General features: G+C 30.1%; 2 protein-coding genes across 5 annotated transcripts; one reads left to right on the top strand and one right to left on the bottom strand.

Annotated features, from left to right (window-relative positions):
* The first annotated feature begins 3003 nt into the window (after positions 1 to 3003).
* LOC107897905 (CRM-domain containing factor CFM9, mitochondrial) lies at positions 3004 to 6074 on the top strand. The gene is made up of 4 exons (XM_016823506.2): positions 3004 to 3468; positions 3775 to 4060; positions 4414 to 4815; positions 4925 to 6074. The coding sequence occupies exons 1-4, from the start codon at positions 3395 to 3397 to the stop codon at positions 5942 to 5944; spliced, it is 1782 nt and encodes a 593-aa protein (XP_016678995.2). The 5' UTR covers positions 3004 to 3394; the 3' UTR covers positions 5945 to 6074.
* A 1347-nt stretch (positions 6075 to 7421) lies between these two features.
* LOC107897903 (uncharacterized) lies at positions 7422 to 9612 on the bottom strand. Of its 4 annotated transcripts, none has more exons than XM_016823505.2 (3): positions 9187 to 9281; positions 9068 to 9113; positions 7422 to 8877 (listed from the first exon to the last, which is right to left on the bottom strand). In XM_016823505.2, exon 3 carries the CDS (start codon positions 8854 to 8856, stop codon positions 7780 to 7782), a length of 1077 nt encoding a protein of 358 aa, XP_016678994.1. In that variant the 5' UTR covers positions 8857 to 8877; positions 9068 to 9113; positions 9187 to 9281; the 3' UTR covers positions 7422 to 7779. The 4 variants fall into 4 exon arrangements, with proteins under 4 accessions (XP_016678994.1, XP_016678993.1, XP_016678992.1 ...); XM_016823504.2 differs by having other exon boundaries at positions 7422 to 8880; positions 9187 to 9266; XM_016823503.2 differs by lacking the exon at positions 9068 to 9113 and having other exon boundaries at positions 9187 to 9612.
* Positions 9613 to 16759: the final 7147 nt, after the last annotated feature.

Here is a 16759-nt window from a genome sequence, read left to right as displayed (position 1 = left end):
ATTTGACCCATTTAACTAATAGAACTCAACTTTTACACCTTTTACAATTTAGTCTTTTTTACCTAATTAACCATTTAAACTTCAAAACGTTAAGAAAATTTTAATATAATCTTATAGATATTAAATAAATATTAAATAATAACTCACTCTTTAGAATTGTGATCCCTAAACTACTGTTTCCGGCACCACTGAAAACGGGCTATTACATGACCCCTGTTTTCAAAATTTCTTACTTTTCCCAAATTTTTTGATTTGTTTCAAATTAGTCCCAAATTGCTTCTAAGCTGTTTTTAGGGCTTTAAAGGTCCAATTTAAGGCCCAAATGTACATATATGCTAGGGTTATAATGAGTTTTAGGTAATTGTTGTTAAATGACATTATTGATATGTTTTGATATTAATTGTTCGAATTTGGATAATGATCTGTAACCCTAATCTGGCAATAGAGACGAGTTAGGGGTGTTACATATACGGAATCATCGAGGAAATTGGATTTTGGGCTTTAATCATTCTCTTGGGGTGTGTTCGATTTTTTATGTTGAGCTGTGGGGTATCTACGATAGGCTCTCTTCTTCATAATCAGGTTTGAATAGGATTTTGATTTACACTAATAGCCTTGAGGCAGTCCATGCTTTGCGAAAAAGGAGTTTCACAACTATTTCAAGTTTAGCATCGGTTAGGCAAATCCAACTGAAGCTATGAAGTTTCGAGCAATGGGAGATCAGACATGTTTTAAGAAAAACTAATTTAACTGCTAATCGGATTACCAAGATGGTTTTTTCAAAGATGGAGGAGTGAATGTTTTGGCTTCTATTCCTACAAATCTTCTTGATGTTCTTGAAAGTGACAAAGCTAGTTTGCTTTTGATTGTATTAGTGTAGTATAAGCTTTCATGATTTGTCTTTTATGATCAAAAAAATGTTAAAAAATTAAGTACTGAATTTAAATTATAAAATATATTTGATATATTACTTAAAATTGAGTACGTAATATAATTAAATTATTTGATAAATAAAAATTTTAAATTATAAAAATATGCGTTCTGCATTTTTATCCTTATTCGATCTATTTGTGATGTTCATTCTCCAACTTGTGATAAATTTTCACCATTTTTTTGATGCATATTTTAAATATCTTCATCTTCATTGTTGACATTTTCCGAGAAAAACATCTGTAATGTCTAATTTTCTAATATAGCTATGCACAATTACACAAGTAATAACAATATTTCTCTATACTACAAATGTATATGGTGCCATCCTCTTCAAAATTGAAAAATGAGCTTTTAAAACTTCGAAAGACCACTCAATCACGATTCTTAATTTGACATGTGCATAGATGAATATCTCTTCTCTTGTACGAGGGCGAATACTATTACAAAAATTAGGCAACCAATATCGTGCATTACGATAAGGTACCATAAATCCTCGAGTATGCATGTATGCGACATCACAAAGATATTATTTATTAATAAAAAACTATATTAAACACTTTTATGAATTTATTACAGAATTAATTATTGAAAAATTTTACTAACCCGGTAGAGGATATGGAAAATTATTTTCAACATTTCGCATGGTTTCTGCTAATAGTCTTGAATCATGTGCTACACTTTCTCATTCAACCAATACAAATGTAAATTTTATATTAAAATCACATATAAGCAGCACATTGTGATAACATTCTTCGAGTCCTCTTCCTCAATAAGGGACTTGTTTGTTAGTTGGTATTACTACATGAACAAGAGTCCCATCAAGTGCACGAATGGCACCCTATTTGTAATTAATAAAAATAATAATTAATTTATTACCTTAAATACATCTCTCAATTGTTGGTGTTGTTGCTACTATGTTATTATAGTTGTGTACAATAATTTCTTTTGAAAAAAGAAACATTGCATTCAGCACTTAATGAAAGTAGAAATGTATTGTTGAGTTGAATGGTAAAATCTTCTTATAACATGATTTTTCACATTGTGATGAAATATTTTCACATTGTGATGAAATATTTTCACTTTCTCTTCAATTTTGATATATAACAATTATATTTCAACCATCCTTTAGTTTTTTGAAATGTTCACACATACGTATAAATGTTTGGTTATTCATTCTTAAAATTTCTAGACAATATATTGAACCATTCAACATCGAAATAGTATCCAATCTCCTCATAACTTGTTTCTTTCTCATTATCTTTTTTTTATAAGAAATAATGCAATAATTGTCATTTATTTTTCATTTAACATCCTATAAAATAATGAAATAATCATTAAAATCAAAAGATAAAAAGAATAAAAATATATCAAACAGAAAGAAACTAATGTTTTTAAAAAACGCAAAAAGTCTTCCATAATACAACCATTGTAATACTACTTGAAAATAAAAATAAAAGTAATTCACAAGTAACATGGCAGAATCAACAAGCAATTAACAGGCTTTTTCTCAAGTGCATTTGAAAATAAAAGAACTATGGTTGAACCCAACATTAGTGCTGAACATTAGCCGAAAACAAGATAAAAATAATCCATAAATTCATAAATGTATATGCATTGAAATTAATAATAAATAAACATCTCCTGCCAAAAACAATTAATTGATCATTCAGAAAAAAAAATAGATTAATTTTTTTCGATGAAAAGCAAGGTATACAATGAATTATTTGGTTTGTGCATCGTAACAACATGTGCGGCAGTTATCCTTACCAAAAGGACGCATCTTCTCTCAAAAGAGTGACTTAATCTATACCTCAATCTCCGTTACCTTATTTTAACCAGTGAAATTGTAATAGTTCAGCTTATATACTTGTATCCAGAAGAATTATTATGCAACCTTCTTCAATAATTCTATTTCCCTTGCTGGATTAAAGAGAATGAAATTGTGCCGAAGTTTACGTACTTGACTCGATTGTTTATGGGCCTTTGCTTACGGCCTTGAATTGATTAGGTAAGTGTCCAGACTACCTTTCTCTTATTTATACGCCTTTGCTTACTGCCTTGACATGATTAGGTAGAATTGCTAAATTCTTCTTACATTTTGTGCTGAGCTGAATACAGAAACTGTAAAAACTTGTTAAATCTGATAGAGGAGGGTGGTGTTCTAGTGCGGTAAAGATGTGTACTTGTTGCTTATAGATTTTAGAAAGTGAAAAAGAAAAAAGAGTCATTTCCCAGACTCAATGACCATGAGTGAAGTGAAACGGCGTCGTTTAAGGGCATTATAGAGATTATATCTAACAGTAAATTAATGGTTTGTCCCTCTCGTTAAGCGAAAAACTAAAAACCCAAAACCCTGGAAACACTTCACCGTTACCCATTCTATTTCGGCAAAGATACCATGAAATCAAAGAACTGATTTTCGGAGTGAAGAGGAAAAGAGAGGTCTTTATTGCCAGATTAAATGTTTGCTGCTAGGCATCTTCAAAAACACTGCTTGAAGACTCTGTCTTCTCTGTTGCAATCAAATCCCAACAGGTACATTTCTCCTTCTTTCCCTATAAATAAGACTAAATCAAGCTCTGGACATCGTCTTTTCTTGTCATGTTGTTAGTTCCCATCAATCAGACCTATAATCTAAGACACCTTTGTTCTTCAGTTTCCTTTACATCGGAACAGAGTGTTTTATTAGTTTTTCATTACTTTTTGGGGTTTTATTCGTATTCTTTAGTTTGATTCTTGATGGACTTTTAACAATTTCTTATTTCTAACAAGTTTCCTTTTTTACTGTAAAAATTGGGATTTATTCGTTTGACTGTTTTATTATTATTATTTAAAATGCAGGAATGTTGTGGCTTTTAAGGATACTGCTCCCAAACTAATTTCAAGCAATGTGATACGGTTAGATGGATGTTTTGAAGATAATTTTGCATCATTTCCTTCCTTCACTGATCCCTTCAATGGATGGTTTCGGATGATGTCGACTTCAAGGGGGAGAAGTATGCGAAGCAAGGTCGAAAGACGAATGCAGAAAGAGTCTGGTAAAACAGCTAGGGAAATCCGGAGGGCAAAGAAGATTAAGAAAAAGCTTATGACTGATGAGGAGAGGCTTATTTACAACCTCAAGAGAGTAAGTTTTTTGTGCCATTAATAAGTGACAATCAACTATTTCTTGCTGTGATTCTATGTTTGACGCTTGCCTGTAGCATCTCGTAGTTGATTTAGTGTAAATGAGTTTTAATGTTTTAACTCCTTTTCAAGGTTAAACAATCATTCAGACGAAGAGTTTGAGTGTTCTCTTCTGTTTTCCAGTGTGGTAGTTTTATTGTTGCTAGAGGATTGTTAGAATGATGCTTTACTGTTGAAAAATGGAAATTCTTAGCTGAGAAAATGAGTCATAAGTTCTGGTAGTTTGCTTTGGTCGTTTATTATTGGTTTTCTGAAAATAATTCAATCGGCATATGGTTTGTACAACTAACTCAGGCTAAGAAGAAAGTTGCACTTCTATTACAAAAACTCAAGAAGTATGAGCTTCCAGAGCTGCCGCCTTCTGTGCATGATCCCGAGCTTTTGACCCCTGAGCAGCTTCAAGCATTTAAAAAGATTGGATTCAGGAACAAAAATTATGTTCCCGTTGGAGTCCGTGGGGTCTTTGGAGGAGTTGTCCAAAATATGCATCTCCACTGGAAATTTCATGAGACAGTGCAAGTTTGTTGTGATAACTTCCCCAAAGAAAAGATAAAGGAAATGGCAACCATGCTTGCGAGACTGAGTGGTGGAATTGTCATTAACATACACAATGTGAAAACAATTATCATGTTCCGTGGAAGAAATTATCGCCAACCAAAAAATCTGATTCCCATCAATACTCTTACCAAAAGGAAGGTAAGTAAATTTATCATGGTCCTTACACATGAAATTGCATTTGTTTTGCATCAATGTTGTATCTGCAAAGTGTTTAGAATTATATATTCCTTGTCATTCGTAAATGCAGGCATTGTTCAAGGCCAGATTTGAACAAGCTCTTGAAGCTCAGAAGTTAAACATAAAGAAGATAGAACAAGAACTTCGGCGAAAAGGTATTAACCCTGAGGATCCAGTTGCAATGGCCAGTATTCAGAGAGTTGCTGCAACATTCTTCAATGCAATCGATGAGAAAGAAGGCAGTCCATATGTCTTTCGTGGTGACAAGTTGCCTATAGCAGAAACTAAGACAACTTTGGCACATGAAGAAGCTCCCGCTGAGAGTGACCAGGAGGATCTAGACAGATTCATAGCTGAGATCGAGCATGCAGCTGATCGAGAGTGGGCTGAAGGGGAAGAAGAAGAAAAAGAAGAGATTGGGAGAATTAGATACTGGAATAGACAAGAGTTTGGAGGTAGGCCTGGGAGATTCGATAACCTTCAAAATGATTACTCTGATGACGAGTTTAGAGGGTCAAGGGGTTGGGAAGGTCCACGTGGAAACAAGAGGACTGCTGGTAGTGAGGATGAATATGAAGATAATTTTGGGGATGCTGCTGGGCTGGATCGGGATAATGCTGGTGGTTCGGAAGAAGATTTTGAGTTCAAGAGACCTATGGTGGAAAAAATAAAGCAAGATACAGTTGGAAGGTGGAGTAGCACTGCTGGTATCAAGAGAAATGCTGGAGGTAGTTATAGACGAGCAATAGCAGAAGAAGATTCTGAGATGGAAAGTATGTTGGATGACCTCGACAGTGCAATGCGAGAATCGGAGGTTGAGGAAGATGAAGATGATGATTTCAGAGCATCAAATCGTAGTAAAAATTTCAGGAGCAGCAGTGATGAAGAGGATGGATTTTATACCACAAAGGGAAGTGAGAAAAATAGGGTCAAATATTACGAGAGTGACGGTTATGAAGATAATACCGAGCTTGAGAAGTCAAACAGAGCCGCATATGGGAAGGTGGATAGGATTGGTAGAGACAGAAACGCGGATGCTGAATATAGGAAAAAGATCACCAAGGAAGCTGATGATGTGTTCAGTGACTAAATCTAACAGGATCTGAATTATATTGTTAACATTATTCATATTGCGGGATAAAATGTAGCATCATATACAGAAAACTGGGTGGGAAATACTTTGTGAGTGCAAAATGAAATGTTGAATGAAGTTTCTCGTCCTCTGGTTGGTTCTTAAAATTCATTCCATGTTTATTGATGATGATGATGTATTACAGTGCTGCTGTTATCTGAGTCTTCCTCTCCTGATGAGTGGTAGACTTGTTAGTTCGGCTGAAGGTCTCATGGGGAAAAGAAAATACATGTCCTGATAGTTTAATCTAACTGGATGGCGCATGATAAAATTTAAAAAGAGGCTTCAATGAGTTCCACAAACATCAGTTCTCCACAACCGCATGCATCAATCATAATCGCCAAAATCAACACCAATTTGAATGTCAAATAAAAAATAATATAAACATCAAATCAATATATACGATATATGCAAACACATGGATACATAAAATATGTAGCTTTATTTTCTCAAGTTAGTACCCAATAATATAGAATTTAAAGCAAGTAAAGTCAAGGGGGACGGTGCACACCGCACAGCAAAACAAGCAGGAGCCTAATGTAGCTAAACACGTTTGCATGCCATCAATCACAAATTGACAGATTAAAAACAGGTAATCTAATTTTAAACATTTCTTTAAAACCTAGTCGGCTTAAAGTTATTTTTTTAATATTTAAATATATTATTTTTATATTATTCTATATATTACCTTCATCCATTGTAATGAATATGATATGTTATGTTACATGGACAATTAAATTAGTAAATTTTAGATACAAACGAGCATATTCATTTGTTGTTTTTTTAAAAAGGATTATTTGTTTAAAGAAACACTTTCAAAAACATATTTCAGCATAAATATTAGAAGATTGAAGAAGCAAGGCGTATGCATTCAAGCAATCAATGCAGAAGAAGCAATCTTCAGATTGGTGAAACACTTGTTTGACCTCAATTTCACGACCCTTTCCCATTAGTAGTTTGAATTTTTCGTCATTTACACCTGGAAGTTTCAACTGTCGTTCCTTTATTTTATAATTTATATACATATACGTATATGGATACTGTGTTCTCTGGAAGTTGGGAATAAAGAAAAAACCAAGATTGAGAGTTCAACTACCAATTAAAAACATGTAAGAAGTGTCCCTGTTCTGTTCTGTGTTCTGTCCTGTCCTCCAAGTGCTTGTTTAGAAGATTGTGGGTGAAATTTATTTAAAATAATAATTTAACTCAAATTTTAGTCAAAAAGAACCTTACTTTATTTATAAAGGTTTATTTATTTATGACAAAGGCAAAGGGCCCCAGATTTTGTATACTGAAAAATATAAAAATGTCTTCTTTTCCATCCATATGGAAAGCCAAGCAAAAAGATAAGAAAACTTTGCACCATCCATTATGTTTAACATCTTACTGAGAATATGATCACTTAAAATAATTTATGAAATAATAAAGCAATATATGAATAACTCAGCAATATGACCAATAGAATTAGCAAACAGCAGTCAAATGGTACAAATCAACGAGTTATGGATCAATTACTTGAAGAAAAACAAATTTCCCACCAATGAGAAAAATCCGGCGAAGATGTCATTCGACCGCTGAGAGATATAATAAGTAAGCGTTGCAAACCAGTAAATCTTTCTCCTACAACAAGTTATCAGATATGCCTCCGAATTTGTATAATGACTAGATTTTGTTGGATAAAGGTATTAATTTTAGCAATGTTAAGCTATAGCCATTAAACGGCCAATGGAGGCCCTTTCCTGTTCGTGGAAGGACTCGTAATTTAAGACTTTCGAGCAGGTTGTTTTCTTGATTCAGCCACTCTCTCTTCTGCAGTTGCCGGGCAAAAGGTATTTATATTTCTCTGCATTGTTCAACAGATAAGCAGGAAGATGGACGGCTGAATACGAGTGGGGGATCGGTCCCATCTTCCCGATGATCTCCTTGAATGTGTATTCTTCGGGAAGCATGTCGAATAGGTCAGCCCCTTTGCAAATTACATCCTGAATCCTCTTGGGGTTCAAGTAGTGAGGGAACCTCACTCGGTCGGTATGGCTGTAAGCTTTCATCTTGAATATGAACTCACTGACGTACCGAAAACAAAAGCTACAATGCCACCCTGAATCAGACAAGATTATATCGGATTGACGATAATGAGCATATCTGGTCTTGCCCGGCTTGTACCTGTGGACCGAAGCTCTCCAGCTCTTGTTGTCAACATGATACTCGAAAGAGTACAAATAGTTTCTCAACTGAAGATGAATGACAGGCGGTATATCATCACACCACCTCAATAGATTAATCGTATGCCCACTAGGGATCTCATCGACATCAGACATTGTCAATAAATCATCCTCTTCTATCCCGGCTATTCTAAGAAGCTGATCCAATGCAACTCTCTGATACGCTTCTTCGACAAAAGGATTTTCACCCTTCTTGAACCTCCCACCAATCATCCCATATGTCAAACGAGGCTCGACAAACTTAAATTGATGTCTGTTGCCAGCGAAAAGCAATGGTTTCGGTAAGCTAGTGAACGTGGAGTTAGACTCGAGAAGCACAAACTGCGTTACGTAGGGAGACAATTCATTCCAACGAAGTGCGAGGATGTCAATCTCGTTGTTGAACAATACCGCATCGAAGACACGTCTAGGGGACTCACGGACTTTCCATCCATGAAGATGGCAGAGTCTCTCCATTGTCACATTCTCATTATAATAGTGGGGGATTTCATGGAATGGCTTAGGAGGTGATCCCCATAGCGGTCTGAGGAAATAAGTGATCTTCTGACCGTGCAAATATATGCCGAACATGAACACCGGGATTGCGATGAGAAGGACGATACAAATCCGGATATCGATCCCCCGCAACATACACCGCAATCTAGACATCGTCAATGCTGCAAAGGATGCCTGCTGCAGTTTATACACAAATGCAAAGCTTCTAAGATGAAGAAATTAAGCATAAACAAACAAATATTACGAAATTCAATGTCAATTTATGTCTACTTAACAGCATCATCTCTAATAGAGAATATTATTTTCCCGAGAAAATCATTTCTTATCAAAATTCATTTTGTATTATCAGAAAGCATTTTCCCACCTTTCAATTGATTTCAAACGATCACCAGACTAGAATCATCAACTATCTAGAAAAAGAAATACCCATTAATCCAAACCCCAAAATAAGCTAAAAAAACAAAGTGAAAGCAGAAAAATTACCTGTCCACAAACTTTTTCATAGATATCATCAGTCTTCTTTGAATTAGAGTAGCCGCCAGACATGATTAAACAACCGCAGAAAGAATGCTGATGTTGAAAATAAAAAACTATTTCTTTTCAGAATTCAAATAAAAAGAAAAGAAATCCCCAAAGAAAAAGGCCAAATTTTTGAAGGAGAGAAAATCTAGCGAAATAAACCCAGTAAAGAGTTAAAGTTTAAGAAAGAGTTGAAGAAAAGAAAAAATCTAAAATTCCCTTCCTTGCCTCTGCTTCGTGTTGTGTAACGTCAATTATAGCCGTTTGGTTGTTTTTCGCTCCTTCACCAGATTCTTCAATTCCAAAGATAAACGAGAATTTATAACCCCACAAAAATTCCTCCACCAAAATAAATTCATAAATAAAAATTAAAATAAAATCCTCCCCACGTCCCATCCCCAACGTAACTTCCCAAGATTGTTATGTTATGTTGAGGTGTTCGTAGAGGATTATTACCTCACATGCGCTGATCTGTCAAACCTAGGCGGTTGCTAAAACCTGTCACCTTTCTTTTTGAGTTAACTCGTCCGCGTTATTCGTTTCTTAATAAAATGGAAATTTTTTATTTTTAACTATTTATTTCGATTTTTAAAACTCATGTGAATTAAGATAAGATTTAATTAATATAAAATTTTATTTTCCGAGGCTGTCTTTTACAGTTTATTTATTCATTTCTGCATTTTTTTTCTTTATTTTTATGTTTTACACACATTTTTAAAACTAATTTAATAAAAATAATTAAATTTCATATTACATTATATTTTTACCTTTTATTTTTTATGCTTATTACAATCTAATTAAAAAATTGTTTATTCTTTGCTTAATTCGTTACTAAGAATTTATGTAAGAAATATACTTACTGTAAGAATTAAATAAAATTTTAGTTGAAATAGAAAAGTTAAAAATTTTAAGAATTTATAATATTATAGGTTTGTAAGTTTTTTTTTAATTTTATATAAAAAGATGAAATATTTTTATAATAATATAAATTACTCTATAATTAAATCTATGCCAAATTAACTTGTGATATTAATTAGTTAAGAATTTTAATTATAATATAAATCTTCTATACTTTTACTTGCTATTTTTTTTCAATTATTTAAAAAAATTAAAAATGTGTTTTTTTTTCTGGAGTTGCTTTATTTGAAAGAAGATTACTTAAGTATAAAAAAAGAAAGGCAAAAAGTTTTCTGGTAAGCCAAACATGGCCTTTCTGTTGGGATTGGTATGAAATTGATAATTAGTAACTATAGATAATGTATATAATCTTTTGGAGGGAAAAAAGACAAAGAAAGGTTTTTTTTTTCTTTTCATTTTTTTTGTAAGAATGAGTAGTGATTTTAAGATTTTAAACAAGTTTTAGGAACAAAAATTATTTTAACTACTTAACTTTGGTTTTGAAATTTTAGAAAATAATAAAAATTAAAACCATATAATAAAATATATAGAATGAGTATGCACATAATAGTATACTTTTTAATTATGGAAATAATTACTTTTAAAAAATAATAATTTTTCTGAGTCTAAGTTCAGTTGGGATTGGCATTGTTGCCAGAGTAGGAGAATGTGGTTTTAAGCGTGTTGAGGTGTGTTTATCCTCCTATCTCCAGATGAGAAGAAGTATTGGAAAATTTTAAGCATTGTATCAAAAAATGTTTAATTTATGATTTAGCCCCTAAATTTTACCCATTTTCCCACTTTGGTACCTAAAGTATCAATTTCCTTTTATTTTTGGTCCATTTTGTAGTGGTTGTTAAAAAAATTCGTTATACAACTTCGGCTAACGAAAAAACGCAATGTGGCATGTTTTGGCCAATGAAAAAATACCGCGTAGCAATTAAGTTTATTTAAAATAAAAATATTAAATTTAAATTAAAAATAGAAAATTAATAATATTAAATATTTAAATGTTAAAAAATATTTTTAATTTTGATCGGGGTTGACTAATTGTTGACTAGTCGTTGACCGGCATTGCCGGTCAACAATCGATCAATGTTGGTCAATGATCAGTCAAAGTCAAAAGTTTTTATATTTAAATATTTAATATTATACTTTTTTATTTTTTAATTTAAATTTAATATTTTTATTTTAAATAAACTTAAATATCATGTGACATTTTCTTTCATTAGTCAAAATGTGCCATGTGCCGTTTTTTCATTGACCAAAGTTACTTAACATATTTTTGTAACCATCATTAAAAATATAAGAAATTAATACTTTAAATGTTAAAATGGAAAAATAAAGTTTAGATACTAATATGCTTTTGAAGTCAAATCATAAATTAAACTGAAAAAAATAATTTATTTTTACATTTATGGTCGATTACTGATATTTTCATAGAAGATAAAAAAGAATTAAATTTTAAAATAAAAACCTTATTTTAAAAATCTCAAATTATAAAATCAATAATTTAAGATAAGAAAATATTACTCCTTATAATGTAATATTATTCCTTATAAAAATAATTTGTTGTATTTATTTCTTTAAATCTGTATAATTGAATCAAAATGAAAGTTTCATGTATATATTTAAACCACAATTGAAATTTCATATGTATAATTGCACCAAATCAAAGTTCATATATCAAATTGCACATTGAATTAAAGTTTATGTACAATTTTGGAATTTATCCTTATGTTAGGAAGTAAATAATGACATTGGTTAAGGAGATTAATTTAATTTTTTAAACGTATTTTTAAAAATGGGTAAATATCAAAATTATACATGAATTTTATTTTAATGTGCAATTTGATAAATGAACTTTGATTTGGTGCAATTATACACATTTAACTTGAATTGTGATTCATATGTATATATGAAACTCTGGTTTTGATTCAAATATATAAATTTATTTTCATATTGGATTAATATAATTAGTTGTGCATAAAATAATCAATGCAAAATGAAGTTAATTGGATAATGTTGTTATTGATTTGTAAAAAATGGATCTAATCAAAATTTCGTGTATAAAATTATATAGAATCGAAATTTATGTATAATATTACACATTATAAAATGTTGAATAAATACCTACATGCATGTGTAAATTAAAACCATGGTTAAGAGTTGTGGTTTAAATTATGGGTAAATTATAAAATTAATCACTTTTGTTTGCCTCAAATTACATTTTAGTCACTTATATTTGAAATGTTACGTTTTAGTCACTTATGTTTTTTTTTTGTTACGAAGTGGTCATTATCCAAGTTGGCATTTAAAACCCATTTGGACTGCCACGTAGGATTACTGTTAGGGAGGTAATGGAGCTTAACGCTAAAGTGACCACTTCGTAACAAAACGATAACGTAAGTGACTAAAATATAATATTTCAAACATAAATGACTAAAATATAATCTGAAGCAAACAAAAGTGATTATTTTTACACTTTATCCTTAAATTATTGCAGACCACTCTCGTTCAATCATTAGGTTTTCCTTAATATCTTTTTCATTTGTATATCATAAATGCTTTAATGATGGTTAGAGATTTCTCCAACTTTTTTTTTTACACATTTTAGGTCCTTCAATATTAATTTCTTTTATACATATTGAGTTTTAACTCGATTAGTATAGACATTGTTGTCAATGCAGGAGGACGTGAATTTAAGTGTGTTGAAGCTCGTTATCCTCTTATTTATTAAATTAAAGAAGAGCTATGAAATGTGAAACATGAACGTGTTTAGAAAACAGAAAATAAACCCTTTATATTTCTATTGCTATGAAATGATTTGCCCTAAATTGTTTGCTTTCTCAAATAAGTATTATTTAGCTTTTTGTACGTGTTTTCTGAATGCAACGTGATGATAGTAACATCCATTACTAACTTCTTCAAAGTGGGTAAGTTCAGATAAATTATTTAATTGATCCTCAATGAATTTTACAAATATATATACATTTACTAGTATATTTAAAAATTTTAAAAAATAATTTACAAAATACAGCCAGGAATTAATTTTTTATTTAAAATAAAAACTCCATACCAATGTCTAGCAAATGAAATATTAACATCATACTATAATATTAAGCAAAAACAAATCAAAAATTAAAATAATAATCTGGACTAAAACTTGCACATAATAATACATTATAAAAATAGAGACTCATACATGGCAATTATCCATGATAGAAGTCGAAGCTATGAAATCAAGTATCCAAAGGAGAGGTGTATGACTCTTTATACCATGTAATTTTTTTAAAGTTGTAAATTAATATAAATATAAAATTTCATTTAACTTTTTTTAAAGTTTCTCCTTAAAAAAGTTTTTTATCTTTTTATTTTTATTTTTATTTTTGGGAGAGTTAGCCTTGGTTGCAAACTATGCCACACAAGGAATGATAATTCTATGTATCTTCCTAGAAATTTCAGACTATTTTATTTAAGAAAAAAAAAAGGAAAGCATATTCTTTACATTTTATGGTTTAAACTCAAATGATGGAAAATATTTGTCTTTTTAGAAGGGTTTGTTTGAGAGGGAAAGGGATTGTTTCCCATTCCTTTATGTCCCTATTTTCTAGAGGAGAATGTGTAAAGACGGAAGATTTAAGATATTGAATGTTTAAGTTTAAATTTTGTATAATTAAATTATTTTATATTGATTTATTTTTGAAAATGATAATATATATATGAATCAAATGTTGATAATGAAAAATAGTAACCTCATTCTTGTGATTAACATATTATATTCTTTAATTTCTAAAGTTGTTACATATATCACATGAAAAGCTACATAAAATAAAGATAGTTTAGGCGATTTGTTCTATTTGCATTATTGATGAAAGCTAGTTGGAATTAATGTCTCACTTAAACATTGTAATAAGCTCCATTATAGGATCTCATTGTTAAATTTACAAGAAATTAAGATCATTAGCTGTTATCGATGAGATTTTAGGTCCCTTTTTTGGATCAATTTTTTGATGAATTTGACAACAATATGTTTAAATTATATTTGAAGAAAATCATATATAAAATGGGACCACGTGGTTCTTTCCGCTTTCAATACAACAGTTTAATGTTTTTAGTGACGATTTTAACTTCCACAAGTATAAATTGTGAAATTTTAGTGACAAATGGCTTTTTGAGTGTGATGGATAAATTGATTTGTTGACCAGAAATGTTGAATTTCCTACCAAGTTGCTGTTGAGATCTCCACCCATGTACATTGTCACCACATAATTCTCTTTTTCTTCATAGTGTTGTGTGACAAGATTTGGATCGTTCATTTGTCCTCTTATATTCTTAGGGTATCTCAACTTAATGGATATTTCAAACAAAACTTCCTCAAATTCAAAGCATAAATGCCTACTTTACCAACAATTTGCCTTTTCAATTTTATGTAGGAATTCAAAGCATTTATATCGTTTTTATGAAATGATTCTACAAATCTTTATTGTTTGGAGTTAAAAGTGGATTAGATTATGAAAAGTGGTAAGTGAAAGTACTTTGAAACTAATTTGCATGGGTGAAGGATGTTAGAATAAATGTTGGGATTTGATTTTGATTCTCAACACACAAATATTCTTAAACCTATTAATTAACAAAATCGCCCGATAACAACTAATGAACATTTTTAAGTTGAATAAAATAAAATAAATAACATTTTGAGTCTCGTTTATTAAATGAATCCTACATAAATAAAACATATTCAATTCATTTACGTTCATGAACAAGCACATAATATTCATTCAAAGTTCCCTAAATAAATATATAAAGCTTGTTTATTGTTCAATTATCATATAATTGATGATATCACAATTGCTTGTGAGTTTATATTTTTTTTAATTAAGGTATCTTCCATATTTGTTTTACCATCCATAGTTATCAACCCTTTCAAAATTTGTAGTTGTCCAGAAATATCATTTTTAGGATTTAAACTTGAGTTTTCTCTTACTAACAGTACTTGTTGGTGAAGAATGTTTAATTACATGCTCATGAGCATGTTCCCGAAAATATTCACTTACTTCTTACAAACAAATTCATTTAATTTAAATGAAAATACACAAATATAAATAATTTTAAATAAACGAACCCAATTTTAAAATTCTGTGTTTCTTAACAAATACAAATAGAACATAGAATTTTAGAAAAAATAGAATAAAGAGAGTTCTGGGTTTGTTTAGGGATGATATTGACTATTAACAAGATAACCAAAAGAGAAACTAAAAAATAATCTTAGCCTATGGGTATTGTGTCTTGAATCTACCTTCATTTAATATTTTGATAGGATAAGGAAAAACTTTGAGTGGAGAATATGTTACATGCCCCTTTTTGTTCCTAGTAGTTTTGACAAAGAAGCAACAGGCTTTACTTGAATTCATCTAAGAAATTATCCAATTATTCTCAGTTTCGGGCTTCTCAAGTGGTGTTTCTAGCCGGGCTAAGCTTCGAAACTCATTTCATTATTTTAAAATATTAATATTTTTATATTTAAGATTTTTTTTAGTGTGATCATATCAACACTAATACATCGGATCTCATCAAAATTCTGCAGATAAATGTATTTGGACGAGGGTAGTATTAAGATGAGTGACATCTTAGGAAGTTCTCGTGTTGTACCTCTCATATTTTACGATGTGTTTCGAATTTTATAATTAATTTTTTCAACAATATCAATATTCAAAATTTGATAAAATAATCAAGTTATGTTTTTTTTTTGCTAAAAAAAGATTTAATACCTATTTTGACCTATGTATTATATACAAATTCTTAATGGAGATTTTTTTCTTTTTTTTTTCTGTCATTTATTCTATCTCTCCATCTATCTTGATACCTCATTTCGTATCTCTGTTAAAAGAATCCCACCAACCCAACAACAAATGCCATGTGTGATGTGTCAAACAAATAAAAAAGTAAATAATAAAAATTCATAAAAATGAAAAAAGAGTTTTTTTTAAATATAAGTCACTGTCTTTTAAATTAGATATATATATATATATATATATAATTATTAAGAATGAATGCTCATAGTGAACATGAATGGATGCATGTCTAGATTTATCCCATCAAAATTTAAAAAAATAAATGAGAAATTATTTTGAAATTATAAAAAAAATAAAATTATTGAAAAATCACATCTAATATAAATCTAAACAAATTATATTCAAATTCAGCTGAATATGAATGTCGATTTGTCTAGACTCATTTTAAACTTCTATTTTTAGTAGCTAACTCATAAAAATTATAAAATTATAAAAAATTACCAAAAAAACTATTTTTTTAATTTTTGTTTTTCAATTTAGAAGAAGCATATAATTTTTTTTTTAAAATCATGTTTGAAGTGAGCACAGATGAATAAACGTCTAGATTCATCTTATTAAAATTCAAAAAATATAAATTTAAAATTATTATTTTTGAAATTATAAAAAAATAAAATTATTAATAAAAAAAACCTTATCCTAGACAAGATGGATGTCCAAATTCAATTAAATTTGTATGTCTAATTGTTGAGGCTTATCCTAGACAAGCATTTTTAGTATTTTTTTATATTTTATAATTTTAAAAAATAAAAAATGGTATTTTAAGAAAAATTATAAGTTTTATTATT

Source organism: Gossypium hirsutum, chromosome A05, assembly GCF_007990345.1.
Source record: "Gossypium hirsutum isolate 1008001.06 chromosome A05, Gossypium_hirsutum_v2.1, whole genome shotgun sequence".
Lineage (NCBI taxonomy): Eukaryota > Viridiplantae > Streptophyta > Magnoliopsida > Malvales > Malvaceae > Gossypium > Gossypium hirsutum.
Note: the sequence above shows the minus strand (reverse complement) of the source record. Positions and strands in the feature narration are given on the sequence as shown.